Source organism: Drosophila eugracilis, unplaced genomic scaffold (assembly GCF_018153835.1).
Source record: "Drosophila eugracilis isolate 14026-0451.02 unplaced genomic scaffold, ASM1815383v1 contig_394, whole genome shotgun sequence".
NCBI lineage: Eukaryota > Metazoa > Arthropoda > Insecta > Diptera > Drosophilidae > Drosophila > Drosophila eugracilis.
Genome location: NW_024573254.1, coordinates 593,303 through 608,678, shown reverse-complemented (window position 1 = coordinate 608,678; position 15,376 = coordinate 593,303). Strand labels below are relative to the sequence as shown.

Genomic DNA, 15,376 nt, shown 5'->3' with positions numbered 1-15,376 from the left:
ATCGATTTTTGTACAAATTTTGCTATTATCAATGGTTTTTGATTTTTCTCCATAGTTTTGCTGTACAAAATTTGCTTTTATTTTGAGTTTGCTTTCGCCTTTTTTTGTCCATTGATAATATGATCGATTTTTGTAAAATTGATCGATTGTCAATTGTTTTTTGCTTTTTATCGATTGTTTTGCCTTAAGAACTTGTATTTGTTTTGAGTTTTCTTTCGCCTTTTTATATAAAAAGTGATATATCGATCGATAATATTATCGATATAATCGATATTTGTAAAATTAATCGATTGTGCATTGCTTTTGCTTGTTATTGACATTTTTGCTTTACAAAACTTGAATATCCTTTGAGTTTTCTTTCGCATTTTGTAACACAAAAGGGATTAATCGATTAATAACATCATCGATATTATCGATATTTGTAAAATTCATCGATTAACCGTTGTTTTTGCTTGTTATTGTTGGCGCTTATGAGTTTCTTTTGCTGTTTTCTTCGTTTCATTTCGCTTGCTGTGACCTTTGATTAGTTTTTTTGTTAATAATCAAAGTTTATTTGATGATTAATCGATTGTGGCTTGTTCGATGTTTTTTGATATGAAATATTGAACTTGTCTCTCTTGTCCTAATTCTCTTCTCTATAAATCGTATTTCCCCAAAAAAAAAAAACAAAAAACAATAACAGGGACAGCAACCGCAATCGGAGGACGAGAATACGCCGCAGAAACGAGTGGACAAGATCTTCGATCAGATGGATAAGAACCATGATGGCAAATTAACATTAGAAGAATTTCGTGAGGGTAGTAAAGCTGATCCACGTATAGTTCAGGCGTTAAGTTTAGGTGGTGGTTAAATCGATTTAATAATGCCCCCGTTTACGAGAGATATACCAGACCCAGATTCCAATTCCACACAAAACAAAAAAAAAAGAACGCGCAATACCCCGAAAAAGAAACTTTTGATCAAAACCCCGCTATAAAAAATAAAATCAAGTAAAAATAATATATATATATATATATTAAATAAAATATAGTAAGCTGTGGGAGATATGTTGGTACAGTGCCACGCCCCCCCTTGCGCCCTTCGTTTGCATTCGCTTCTTCACACTTCACACTCTTTCTCTTCTCTCAACGCTTTTCTCAATTCTTGATAAACCCCAATTTCTCGATTCTCCGCGCGTCGCTAGCGACACTGAAGATGATAATAATTTTTTGATATATGCATAAAACGAGATGGAATAAAAAACCAAAAACCAAAAACCAAAAACCAAAGCAAAACGAATCGAAAATGAAATTAATTTTTAAATATACACCAGTATATAAAGATATATATATATATATATAGGAAAAATCATGGCGTAGTCAGAGCGCAGTTCATAGCAATAATGGAAATAAAAAATTAATAAATAAAAACAACAAGGAAAGAAAATATATATAAAAAAAAACTAATTTAAAATCGAAATCGAAAGGCGGGAGGCGGCGTGAGGCGTACGGCGCGAGGCGTTAGCCGTTAGCCGTTGGGCGCCACAAATCAATTTTTGAAGCATACACCAATTACGAGTAAACTAATTAAACCTACGAGTAAATCAGCATAATTATACTATACAAAACTTAAACTAAACAATTAGAGCCGAAACTAAGCCTACGAATCAATTTGTGCAGCGCCTTCAAAGCAGTAAAAGCAGAAAACAAAAAACAAAAACAAAACATAAAACTAACTATTTAAGGGAGTTATCTAAACTCGATCCAAGTCAGCTAATTTCACTCACGACAGCCAACAGCAGCAGCCACTAATATCTACACCTTAAAGATATATATGCTATATATATATATATATAGTTACATGTATGAATCTGAGAAGAATGTGGCCGCAGACGGGGCAAACAGAGTTCAGAGTTTAGAGGGGGGATGGCTACAAAAGCAGGAGAAGGGGAGCTGGTTAGAAAGATACTAAAGACAAAAATTCTAGAAATTCCTTTGACTAAAGTGAAGTTTATGTAAGAGAAAGTTAGCTAAACTTGTATTTCCTAGTAAAAATGGCAATGTTATTTATCTTCGATAAATACCTATGATAAATATCGATAATTTATTTATTATAACACAAAATATATATTATATGTCAATTTTATATCAAAACGTAACAGCATAATCCCTGATTTCTTGCAAAATTTGAAACTTATACTAAAGCATAAATCGATTTTATATCGAAAAATTGTTATCGATAGTTTTCCAAACTGAATTACCTAACATTTTAACTATATTTCTATATTTCATTAATATTCCGATAACTAAACTTTCGATATTTATCGATCCCTTTAACTTGATATGCAAATCAAGTTTTTAAGGTTAGTTTTTGTGGTCTAAAAACCCGCTTTCTAGGTCAGTCGCAGCATAAAACTTAACTCGGCAGTTTCAGCAGGCTTTCTCTTCTGTCTTACAATCATGAAACGCACTTTCACGAACTACCTAACCTAACCAGCTCCCTTCGATAAGACAACGAATTCTTGACAGATTCAAATGCAGTTTTTTCTTGGCCAAAAACCATATTTAAACAAAGAGTGTTGCATACCCGAAAGGCGCAGTAAAGAAAGTTGTTTGCTTACGTTTTGCTATCGCTCTATCTCTGTTTCTACCTCTCTATCTCGCTCTCTATATATATATCTCTCTATCTCTGTCTATCTAACTGTATTTCCTGCTTTGCCTTGTTTTCCGTTAAGCGTTGTATGTACGTTTATCCAAACCCCCAAACCCCCCCCAAAGAAAAACAACAACAACTACAACAACAACAACAATGACATGCAAAAAAAAAAACCCAATAAGAAACCATATTATTACAATAACAACAACAAGAACAACACGAACAATAGGCGGAGCAGGATAAAGCAGAAGCAAAAAAGAAGAAGAAAAATGATAGAAGAAGAAATAAAGGATAAACGGAAAGGTCTTGATAAAGAAGAAGAAGAAAAAGTTGAATTATAAACCAGAATTAGCTGCAAAATGATGGCATTAATAAATAAAAAACTAATCAAAGAACGCACAGAGAACAACAACAACAACAACAACCAGAGCCACATCAACAGCCAGAACATGAACAACATATATATATATAATATAGATATATATATATATGATATATATATACAAAAGAAGGAACAAAGTTGGTGCAGTTAGGATATATATATATTATACCTTATACCGAGTATAACAACAAAATCCATCATACGATTTAATTTCTATTCTATATGCGGTTCAGCTTTATTATTGCATTGATTTTTCAATAAACAACCAGTCGAGAACAACCGTTTTACTATTCCGATGACTATTATCTATATATTAAATATAGAGAAAATACCAATTAATCAATCACCAACCCCCCCCTCGATACACCACCCCCACAAGGCTTTCTCACGCCCAACTATCTAGCTCTACCTAACAGACTACCCTACCCTTTGCAGTAGCCTCTATGTAATCTTAGATATGGGAGATGTTATCGAAGCACTCTCAACCACTCATACACTCTCACTTACACATACACAAACACACACACACCCACATATATACTGTATAACTATATAGTGCCTATGTATATGTAGTAGTAATTCTTATGATTTCGCCTGCTTTGCCTTCTTTAATGAGAGAACATTCCTAATTGATCGATAATAATCGTTTATCATTTATCGTTTATCGTTTATCGTTTATCTTTTCCTATGCTTTCCATGTATTTAAGCACCAATCTTAAAAAAAAAAGAAAATGAAAAGTTTAAACACAAAATTTAAAAAAGAAAATGCCATGCAAAAACCAAAGAAATACACAAAAAAGCAAACACACACACACACACATATATATATATGTATGTATGCATATATATTTAGTACTATATATTACTATATACTACTATATATATATATGTATATGTATATGTATGTATATATGCCTAAAACTTATATATACTCTATATAGTTAAGCACAGCAATCGAAAGCAAGTTTAAGGAACTATAACGAATACCAAAACGCTTCTATAAACCTCACTGAAATTCTTCAAAGAAACTGAAAGAAAAGAAAAAAAACCATAAAGAAAACCAAAAATATATAAAACACACATACAAACACACACACACACACCAAACTTGTACGAGTATATATATTTAACAATAAACGTAATGCGAAAACTTAATCAATAATTAAATAAATTCGAAAGTGATATAGCTGACAAAACAAATGTGTCTGTAGTCTAGTAGTTAAAGAAAAGAAATTGAAAAAAAATATATGAAAAATAATTGAAAAATAATATATATATGAAAGTAAAAAAAAAACAAAAAACTATATAACAGATGGGAAATTCGAGAATGCAAAAGCAAATTTTCACGTTTTTTTTTGGCGTTTAAGGAAAACGCGTAACAGCAAATGAGGCGGAAGGAAAATAAGTCGAAAAATCAAACTGTAAATAACACTAAGTGAATCACGCACACCACAAAGGCAAACCACACAGACACAACAAACACACACACCTTAACATACAAACACAACCAGACACTCACACACATGCATAACGCACAGACACAGACACACACATACACTGACAAGAGAAGTAACGCATAAGTTTGTTAACACCAAAATATAACGGGTCTTAAGTAACAACAACAAAAGGGAAAAACACAAAAAAAATCTTAATAATAATGAATGAAAAATGCAAAGAAAATGCAAAGAAAAACACGAAAAAAATATATATATATGTAATCTAGAGCAAAGAATTTTTTTTGTGGATTAAATTGGATGGATGGATGGATGGGTTTGAAACGAATCAAGTCAATTCTAATAGCCGAAAGAAGAAAACCAAAAACGGTAAAACAAAGAAAAAATATTATAAAAAAATAAGCAAAATATTATTAAATATTTATATTAATTTACAAAGTGGGGGGCCGGTGATTAGAGCTTTTCCCGGCAACAACAACAACAACAACAGAAAAAAAACGAAAACCAAAAAAGAGAAAAGTCGAAGATGAGTTTCTTTCCACCGCCGTTGACAAACCACACGAATGTCAAGTTAAACGTTTCACAAGCAATATTTTACATACTTATACATGCATTATATATATATATACACACACACACGCATATATATATATATATATAGAGATATATATATGGGTAAAGTATATATATGTATCTAAAAAATAAATAAATATACGATAATAATATAATATATATACCTAACTTATATACACACACTCAGCAATAAAGAGAGTCGAACGGCAAGAAATACAAATAATAATTATAATAATAATAATAATAAAGAAAAAATATTGCAAAAATATTTAAATATTAAACAAAAAACAAAAAAACAGAAGAAGAAGAATAAGAAGAGGAATACAAAAAAATAAAAATAAAATTATAAAAACATTTTTAGTGATATTCTTTAGCAAAAACTTGAATCTGATTTTCCTTGCTAAGAACAAAACGAAATGTATAAAGTCATGAAGAAAATGAAGAAGAAAAATTCAGAGAAGGAAAAACCGTAAAATCTATAAACAAAAAACCACAATTAAAGGTCGTATATTTTACAAAAAAAAAAAAATAAAATAAAAACAACAAGAAGAAGAAGAAAAGGAGAAAGAAACGAAAGCTTAAAAAGAAAAAGAAAACGACATTTTTTTTCTCCCATTCTTAACTTTGACTCTTGACTCTTTCAGTTCGTTTGTTATCAGCTCAGCTCTCCTTTGTACTAATCGTTATTTCTCATCGATTATTATTCCGATTATTCAGATTGTTATTATTATTATGATTAAATTATAAATAAAAAACAAATTACAAGCAAAACTTAAAAAAGGAAAACCAAACACAAACACAGACACACGAAAAACTTTATAGAACATACAAAGAAAAAAAGTGTAAAACAAACAAAAAAAGAAAGGATGAAAATCAAATTCTTTTACCAAAAAGCAAGAAGCAAAAACAAAAAAACAAAAACAAAAAACTTAATTATTTTTTTTAAGTAATCGCCTAAGGGGGAAATGGAAAATTTATCTTGTTACTGTCAGAAAATATTACTTACTTCAAATAAAAATTTTAAAGCGAGTGTTTAGTGAGTGTTTTTTTTCTAATATTAAAAATTAAAAAAGGGGGCAAAGCGAAAGGCTGGCCTGGCCTGGCCACCTTTGACAGTCATTTACATAATTATTTTGATTGTGTGGTAAGTATGAGGTGGTGTGTGTGTGTGTGTGAGAGTGTAGGAAACCCCAAAAAACTTCTGGGACCTTTCCCAGGTGTGCTTTTTTTGGAAAATTCTTCTCCCATCCTCCCCTTTGGGGACTTCACTAAGTACCTTGAAAGTTTCAACTTAATTGTTGGTCTCTTAATGGGCAATGGCTTATTTGGCTTTGGCTTTGGCCCTCTTTGGTGGCCCTCTTTGGCTTTTGTCTTGTGTCTCTGTGGCAAAACTAGCGTTTTGTTTAATGGCCATTAACTGCTGCTATATGACCAGTCACACGTGGCGTATGCGCAATCAACGAAGACAGCTACATGGCGATTACATGGATTTTCACTACTCTCCCCCCTTCAATCTCTCTCTATCTTAAACCAAAAACGTAACGTATACGCAGCGTAAGCACATAAATGTATAATGTTTGCACAAAGCAAGCAACTTGAAGTGTGTCTAGTTGGTCAGGCTCTGACATGTGTGTGTGTGAGTGTGTGTGTGTGTGTTAGCAAGTTAGGTCAACTTTATTTGCCGGATTGATGTCGTACTTAATACTAATTGATGTACTTACATGTCAACTGCTGTGTGTGAGTGAGTGAGCGAGAGAGAGAGAGACGGTGCTTGGCTTGAGCGTGAGTGGTAAATTGTTGATCAAAAGATACAGTTAAATGTTGTGGGAAAATGGCAGGGGAAATATTTGATAGGGGGGGTTATTATTGTTAAAAAATAAGTTACAAAATTCTTGATTGTGTCTTAAAAAAGGAAATTTCTTTTCCAAAATTTTTAATTTCTGCAAAATGTTTCTTTTTAAATAATTTAATTTATAAAAATTCTAGGGAAGTTATTATTATGCCTAATATTAATATTAAAAATTCCTAATTAATTCTTAAGAAATATAAATCTTTTTCCTACAGCTTTAAGTTCTGGAAAAAAGTTTCTTAAATAAATAATTTAATACAGAAAAATGTATGGGAGGTATTAATTATATTTTATATTTATAATTATCATTATTATTATTATATTAAAAAATCTTTATTAATTCTTAAAGAAGAAAAAATCTTTTTTCTACATTTTTAAGTTCTGCAAAATGTTTGGTTTTTAAGTTTATTTCTTAAATTACTTCCCAGAAAGTAAGAAAATATAATTAGGAGTTATTATCCATACAAAATTAAGCATTTATAAACTCTCTTAAAAATAGGTAAAAATTAAAATCTTTAATTTCAAAGATTAGAAATATTTAACAAGGTCTTTCCTTCTACTAATTTACTAAATTACTATTTAAAAATCTCAAAATAAAATGTATTTTATTAACCATAAAATAAGCAAAGGCCAACTTACCTTACCTTACTTACTTAATATCTAAAATTCTTAACAATTTAAGTTACATAAATTAAAATACATTAATCCAGCTATTTAAAATACCAAAACCATAATAATTTAATAATAAAAGTAGTTAAAATTTTATTATTAAACATAGTTTATAGTATTTATGTTACAAAAATCTATGAAACTTAAACTTAAGAGTTAATATTTATACAAAAATGTGGTTAATAAAATTCCAAAAAATTGCCAATAAAGGGAAAATGTTAATTTCTTTGATAAATAATATTTAAAAAGTGTTTTCTTTATTAAAAGTTATTAAAAGCTTAATTAAAAATCTAAGAAATATATTTTAATTAGTAAAATAACTAAATATTAGTTTAACTTTAACCCAATTCTAAGCTAAATACCTTAATTTAGCACCTTAAAATTAACCAATAAGTAATAAGCATTAATAATAAAAGCAAAAAATCCATCAACCTCACACTTTTTCCATACGAAACTCGAAGCATTTCCCAGCTTAGGGGACGGCATTTAATTTTTCATAATAACCGAATTCTGAATTCTGATGGCAGGCGGCGGTCCTTGCCACAAGTGTTGACATTTGATAATTTTCATTTAGATGTTTTTCATTCATTTGGTTTTTCTTTTTAGGGGTTTGAGTTTCGTTTTTTCGGGGGTTAGTGGGGGTGCGCATTTTTGATTACCTTTTGCGGTTTTTGTGCGTGCCGCGAGCGTTGGAAATTGGACATGAATTAGTAATGAATTTGGCCCGCAGATGCGTCGACCGAGAGTCAGTGGCCAGTGGCAGTGGCAGTGGCAGTAGCAGTGGAAGTAGCAGTGGCAGTGGCGTCGACAGCGTGTTTATCTAGGCAGCCCAACTATTTATAATAAAAGGCTGCCAGATTAAAAACCAAAATAGAAATCTGTATCTGCAGCTGCATCATCATCAACGAAGCTCACTCTTTCTCTCTCGCTCTCCCTAGAATGTTTCTATAAAGAAAAATAAGCAAAAAAAAAATAATGGCAAAACAATAGGAAATTTTTACATGGCTGCTTGCTGCCGTGAGCCGACCCCCTGCCTGCGTACGCCCCTGACCTATACCATGAGAATAAATAAACAGTAATTATAATTGGCCTGTTTCGGATTCGAGTTCGATTCTTTTCGGCATCGAAATAGGAATTGGAAATGCTTTGAGAGTGAGTGAGTGAGCAAGCCAGTTGCCGGGCGTTGTCGATGACGCGGTAGGAATACCCCGCCCCTCCCTCTACTAGGTGCGCCCATTAAAAACCCCGACCCCCCCTCTTATGTAGGAAATATTATGAATTTATTCTTCGCACGTTTAAGTTGGCAGAAACTACAAATTGAAATGGGGAATGAGAATGAGAATGGGAAATGGGGAATGGAAATGGGTTGCTGGGTTGTTGTCCGTCAAGTGATCACCACTTGATCATGATCAATGGATCAGTAGATAAGAGAAAGAGAGAGAGAGAGAATGCGATCAAGGGAAGTACTTCAGCTAATGGCTGCTAAACATAACTTAAGAGACTTTGCAGTAGCAGCAGCAGCAGCAATTACTGATCATTTTAGAGAACCAATCAATAGGGTATACGATTATATATCGGGTATATATAACATATATATAGGGTATATATAACATATATCTATATCTAGTACTTGTAAACTTACTGATTCACGAGAACAAAAACAATCCATTTAATTATAGATTATATTCGATTTTTTTTTTCGTGTTTTGAAAAAAAGAAAAGAAAAAGAAAAGAACAAGAAAAGTATTCAATACTAGAAGTTTAGGAATTTGAACTTAAATACTTTGTAGGCAAATAAAATACCCTGTAAATAGGAGGCCACTATAAGTAGGGGTAGGTAGGTGGGAAAGCCAAGTGTGAACTTTTAATATCGGAAATTTCTTTATATTATTTCCGTTTTTTATGTTTTCTATGCTTAATTCTGGGCAGCATTTTTTAAATTTTATTGCGGAATAAACGTTTGGGTTTAGGTCCGAAATTATCTTTTAAGACTTTTCGGTGGTTTCCCAGAAGAAAAGGTACTAAAAAGCTTAACAGATTGCTGCTTTAGTTTTGGCTGAGGTGGGACAATGGGATATATAGTGTTGATATAGATATTGAAATTAGATTTTGGTTTTTTTTTGATATGGATTTTCATGATGATGATTTCATGATGTTTTTGATTTAAATATTTTTGATATTGATATTTTTGATACTGATATTTTGATATTGATATTTTTGATAATAATAATTAAGATAAAAATATTTTTGGTATTGATATTTTTGATATTAATATTGATATTGATAGTGTTATATGGATAATTTTAATATGAATATTTTTGATATTTTTAATATGAATAATTTTGATATTTTTAATATGAATATTTTTGATATTGATAATTTTGATATTATTAATATTTTTAGTATTGATATTTGTGATATTATTGATATTGATACTTTTGATATTTTTGATAATGATAATTTTGATTTTGATTATTTGTGATATTGATAATATTTGATATTAATCACTTCTGATATGGATTGTTTAATATTTAAATTTTTGATATTGATTTCTTAGATATTGATAATGATACTTTTGATATTTACGATATTTTTAATATTTTTAATAATGATTTTTTTGATATAAATATTTTGATTTTTGATATATTTAATTTTTGAGATATTTTTGATATTGATCATTTTTAATATTAATATGTTTTTATTTTATATAGATTATAGATTAAAAATATTAAAATTTTTGATTTTGCTTTTGCTATTTTGATATTTTATTAGATTACTTTTGACTTATCTTTGGTAACTCATTTTTTTTTATAATTTTTTAAATATTTACATTTAAATTTTTGTTTGTTTTGCATTTTTACTTTAATAAGAAGTTATTCTTTATTAAATTTTTAAAAATATCCCATTAAAATAATTATCATAAAAGATTATTAAGCTTTTTCAGGAATGTCTGAGAATTTTTGTTATTAGCCAAAACCAAAACATAAGTAAGAAGGTATCTTAAGGATTATTCTAATAGAAAAAATAACTTAATTTGACTTTACCTTATAAAATATATATTATTTTATTTTATTTTATAATTTCAAACCATTTTTTATTGATTAAATATATAACTTAAGTACGAAAATATACTCTACTAATATCTTTTTTTTTCTTTGATATTTTTGTTTTAATGAGAAAGTTTAAAAACCTTTATTTTGGTTTTAATGAGAAAGTTTAATTAACTTTAAAGATTTCTACTAAGATTGTTAAGATTATATTTTCTTATAGTTAAACCAATTAAAAATGTAGAAAGAAAACTAACTTAAAGATATTTCCAATCCATTTAGCAAGTGTCTGCAGAGTTCGACTAGGTGTTGGCTATATATCCAACCGATCTAGAAATAGGAGCAAAACGGAAACAACAACAACTGCAACAACAGCAATAGCAAAAGCCCAATAAACGGTTCGTTTGATTTGCCTGCTGCCCGTATCCGTATCTTTATCTTTTGAATATCTGTATCTATGTAGATGTATCTCTCTATCTGCGGCTGCCGTTGTTTATTGTTTATTTGAAACCTGCCCCCCCCTTCACTACCCCTATTACCTACCTCCCCCCAGGTTATGCCTTTTGTTATTCGCCAGAAATTTTTATTATTTACTATATTTAGGCAGGCCAGGAAGGCCAAAGAAGAGGAGGGGTGGTAGGTCGGGTGCAGAGACGACTGTACCGCCGAGCTGGGCTAAATAATTAGTCACCGCCGAACCACGACAGGCGGCACCTGCAAGAAATGCAAAGTAAATTCTTCAATTGCTCAATTGCTCTGCTAATGTTGACTGCTCTGTTGGCGTTAACTGCTCAGTTGACGCCAACTGAGACAGAGACGGCAACGGCAACGGCGACGGCAACTGCGACAGAGGCCCAGGCCATTTGGTGGGGCTGCTGGTGGCGGCATTCGATTGCCATTCGCACAAGTTGCATGTTCGCGACTCGATTTTTGGTTCGGTTTTCGGTTTTCCTCATTGTTTTTTTTTATTCGGTTTTCCTTTATTTTGTATTATTTTTTCTAAATTTTTTTCTGGTTTTTCTTGTTGTTGCTTTTGGGCCCCTTGCGTGCTCTGTGCATATTTTAAATCACTTCCTCAACGAAACAAACCTTTTTACCACCCACTTTTAGGGCAAAAGCAACCTTTACAACACCAGTGAAGAATTCTAATTAAGTGTGGGCGCGCTAATGCGTTAAACGCTTCTGCAATTTGTTTTTCCAAGCCGCAGAGAAGTGGAAAGAAGAAAAAGGAAGAAAAATAACATTTATAATTACACTTAATCAGGTTGATTACTGTCAACGCGGCAAACAGGGAGGGGGGATAAAACCAAAGACCCACCGCAGCGTTCGATGACCACACAAATGAGTGCCAGGTATGTAGCGTCGGCGTTTCCCTTCCCCCAAAATAAACAATATTAGACGGGAGTCCCTTCCCCTCTTGCCCAGCAAACCAAGCCAATAATTAGGCAGATTCACTGTGGCAAAGAGGTAGAAGGTGAAGGAGGGAGAGTGTTGGTTTTGGATTTGGATTGGTTTGGCTGTGCCATTCGATTTGCGGTCCACGTGTGGCTGGCATTATCTTTGGGCACAAACTGTGCGGTGGTTATATTACAGCAGTTGGTGTGGGCCTTTTAGAGCCATGACTTTGTGCAGTAATCCGTTAACCATTATTTATGAGCAGAGAGAGAGAGAGCGATTTGCGTCTTGCGGTTGGCAAAGTAAACCTAAGATGCTTAACCTGCGGTTTCGAAAGCCACTTAACCGTGATAAGTTTTTGGTCAACAGAAGTGTATTTCTGGCTCAGACTTTAAGTAGTGTGATCACTACTGGTGTTTGAAAATCAATAGTGGTTATAGAGTTCTTTAGTAAATATTGTCTGCTTAACCTGTGGTTAAGATAATCATAATTTTTGGTCAACAGAAGCGTATTGAGGGTGCAGGCTTTAAGTGGTGATCATAAAAGATATAGAAAACTATAAAAAAGTATGATTATTCTTAGTAATAAAGAATAGCTTAACCTGTGGTTAAGAAAAATATGAAAAAACATGATAAAACTTTAGGTATTGATCTTAGAAAGGTGTGAAATTCCTTGCTTTTCATAAAAGTATCAACAAAGCTCGTAGGAAAACTGATTTGCTTAACCAGTGGTTAAGGAATCCACAAAAACGTTGTTTTTGGTTAACAGAAGTGAAGTCAATAGAAGTATTTGAAGGTGGAAGGAAGAAGTTAGTGATCAAAGTGAGGTAGAAAAATCCATAAGAATCCAAAAATTCTTGATAAAAAAAAAACTGCTTAACCTGTGGTTAAGAAAAGCATGGAAAACATTCAAAATTTATGGTCAACATAAATGAGTTTAAGTCAAATAATAATTTGTGATCATAAGCAATGCCAAGAGATTTAAAAAATATATTTGCCCAGAAGTTTTCTAGGCTTTCTCTTAACCAGTGGTTAAGGAAATATAAAAAAAGCTTTTAAATTTAGAAAAAAAATCACAAACACGATGAATATTATCGAAAGTAACAATTTATGGAAAAATTTGCAAAAATATTCGGAATTTAAAATATTATATTGGCCAAAATTGAAGTCTTCTACTAAGATTTCCTAGGGAGTTTAGTCTAGTTCATAGTGAGCTGAATTTATGTGCTGCAAGCAGATATAGCAAATCCGTCTGTACATGACAACCTCTGGCGATGGATTTGGCGGCTTGCCGCTTATTCGAAGCTCAAGATTCTTTTGCTTGTAATGCGCCCGAAGGATACGTCTACGTGTTGAGGTTTCTGGTAGATAACCGATCATTAGAAAGTCCACCAGCATACGCCAGTGAGAGGCTGTCGTTTCCAGAGCTGCCACAAAGATGACAAACGATGAGATCAGTCGAAAGATATCGAAAGCATAGCCATTCAAGAGCATCGAGCTAAAGCCTGGTATATAGCTAAAGATCCAGGAGCCCCATTGAGCTCGTCCCAAGGCACAGAACAGCTCCCGGCTGAGGCCCAAGAAGGGATGCCATATCTGACGATCTAACCACTCTGTTAACTGCAGCATCAACATCATCTCGGCCAGAAGCATTAGAAAGCGTACACGATGACGACAGCGTCGTACCCAATAGGGTCTAAACTGTACAATGGCCAAAAGTGTTCCGCCGCCAAAGAAGATTCTCGACCAGCGTTGATTATCGCCTGCAGGGCATTTGTTAAGCGGATCCAATGGTGATACAGGATCGCAGGCCAAGAGATGCCATTGATTCCAATGGACCAGTAATCCAGTGACCAATATTAACCAGCTCTCGTAGAGATCACGAAGTATTTCCCCTGTAACGCTGCCCTTTCGTTGGTTTTTCATTTTTTGATTTGAATATTAGAAAAGAATTAGTAAGGAAATCTCCCATCGATTTGATGATGGTCAACGTAAAAAGTTAGAAAGTGATTTTTGTAGAAAGGTTAGTCAGCGTTTGCTGGGTTTTTTGAGATAAATATCTTTGGGTTTTCTTAGATATTGATTAGTATATAAGATATATAGTATATATATATGTTTTATAAATTTAACTTTATTTACTTTAAAACGTTCCTTTAAATGAGGCAACAGCTGAAAAGTCTGTACTAGCACAGGGCAAGTGTTTATGCATCGTTCATGCTTTTTGTTTTGCTTTTTTTTCTCTGTCTATCTTTTTCTCTCTCTCGCATTCTATGTGTGCCACAACACACACACACACACATGAGCACATTGAGGTCCCGAGGCCTAATGGCTGCCACAGTGGAGGGTGTAGTTAATTTTATGTTTTAAAAATATTTTTTTAAATATTTTAAAGTTTGCTTGAAAAATCCTTTTTTATTATGAGATTTAAGAGGAATTTTTGTTGAAAAAGTTAAGGCAATAGCAGAATATTCTAAATTTTTATATGAATTTTTTTATATTTTTAAAATATTTAAAAAAATTTAAAAGTGTCCTAAATTCTGCAGTTTAGTTTTGATATTTTTTTTAACTGAAATTTAAGTACAGAAAAGTCGATAGGAAAATTCAGGGAAGAACAATCATTCCAAGGAATTTATATTGCATATTTATTTTACTACAAAATGTAAATTTTTAAAAAATTTAACACATTGTAAAACTTGCCTTAATATTAATATTTTTAATTTTAAGATTTATTAGGAATTTTGGTTAAGAAAAAGTCAAGTTAAAGGTAGAAAAATCTCTCCTATGAGCATATTTCTTTTAATTTTAATTTATACAATAATATATTATATATTTTAAAAATATTTTTAAAAATTTAAAACTAGTTTAAATATTTATCTTATTTATTTTAAAGATTTATTTAGAATTTAGTTTGAAGAAATTTCTGTTGGAAAAGTCAAGTTAAGGGTAGAAAAGTCTATTTATTGGTAATGTTTTTTGGCTTTATTTTTATATAAATATTTAATGTTATAAAAATTTTTTAAATTTTATTAAAGTTACCTAAATAAAGCTGTTTAGTAATAAGATTTAATAAGAATTTTAAGTAAAGAAATTTTTAAAAGAAAAAGTCAAGTTAAAAATCTGTTTTATGGGAATATTTCTGCTTATTTTAATTTTTATATTAATATTACACATTTTAAAATTATTTAAAAAATCTAAATCTTATTTAAATATTTCTTTTAAATGTTAAGATTTTAAAGGAATTTTTAGGTAAAGAAAATTCAGTAGAAAAAATCAGGATAAAGTTGGAAAAATTTATTATTTTAATTTCTTTTTTCCATTTTTACTGGTCTATAAATATTTAATATTTTAAAAACTATTTTTTTTACGAATCAAAT

General features: G+C 31.3%; 3 protein-coding genes across 6 annotated transcripts in view; 2 read left to right on the top strand and 1 right to left on the bottom strand.

Moving 5' to 3' along the window:
- Positions 1 to 3,828, top strand: part of LOC108109958 (frequenin-1) — a 29,137-nt gene extending 25,309 nt beyond the window's left edge. For both annotated transcript variants that reach the window (XM_017218774.2, XM_017218773.2), the window contains one exon: positions 683 to 3,828. In XM_017218774.2, coding sequence (XP_017074263.1) covers positions 683 to 850 — 168 coding nt within the window. In that variant the 3' untranslated portion in view covers positions 851 to 3,828. The remainder of the gene's footprint in view (positions 1 to 682) is intronic.
- Positions 3,829 to 11,476: 7,648 nt separating this feature from the next.
- Positions 11,477 to 15,376, top strand: part of LOC108109965 (frequenin-1) — a 33,046-nt gene continuing 29,146 nt past the window's right edge. For all 3 annotated transcript variants that reach the window (XR_001772548.2, XM_017218783.1, XM_017218781.1), the window contains exons 1-2: positions 11,477 to 11,541; positions 11,719 to 11,960. The gene's annotated coding sequence lies outside the window, so the exon portion shown is untranslated. The remainder of the gene's footprint in view (positions 11,542 to 11,718; positions 11,961 to 15,376) is intronic.
- Positions 12,961 to 14,220, bottom strand: LOC108109964. The gene has a single exon (XM_017218780.2). It carries the CDS (start codon positions 13,926 to 13,928, stop codon positions 13,197 to 13,199), a length of 732 nt encoding a protein of 243 aa, XP_017074269.1. The 5' UTR covers positions 13,929 to 14,220; the 3' UTR covers positions 12,961 to 13,196.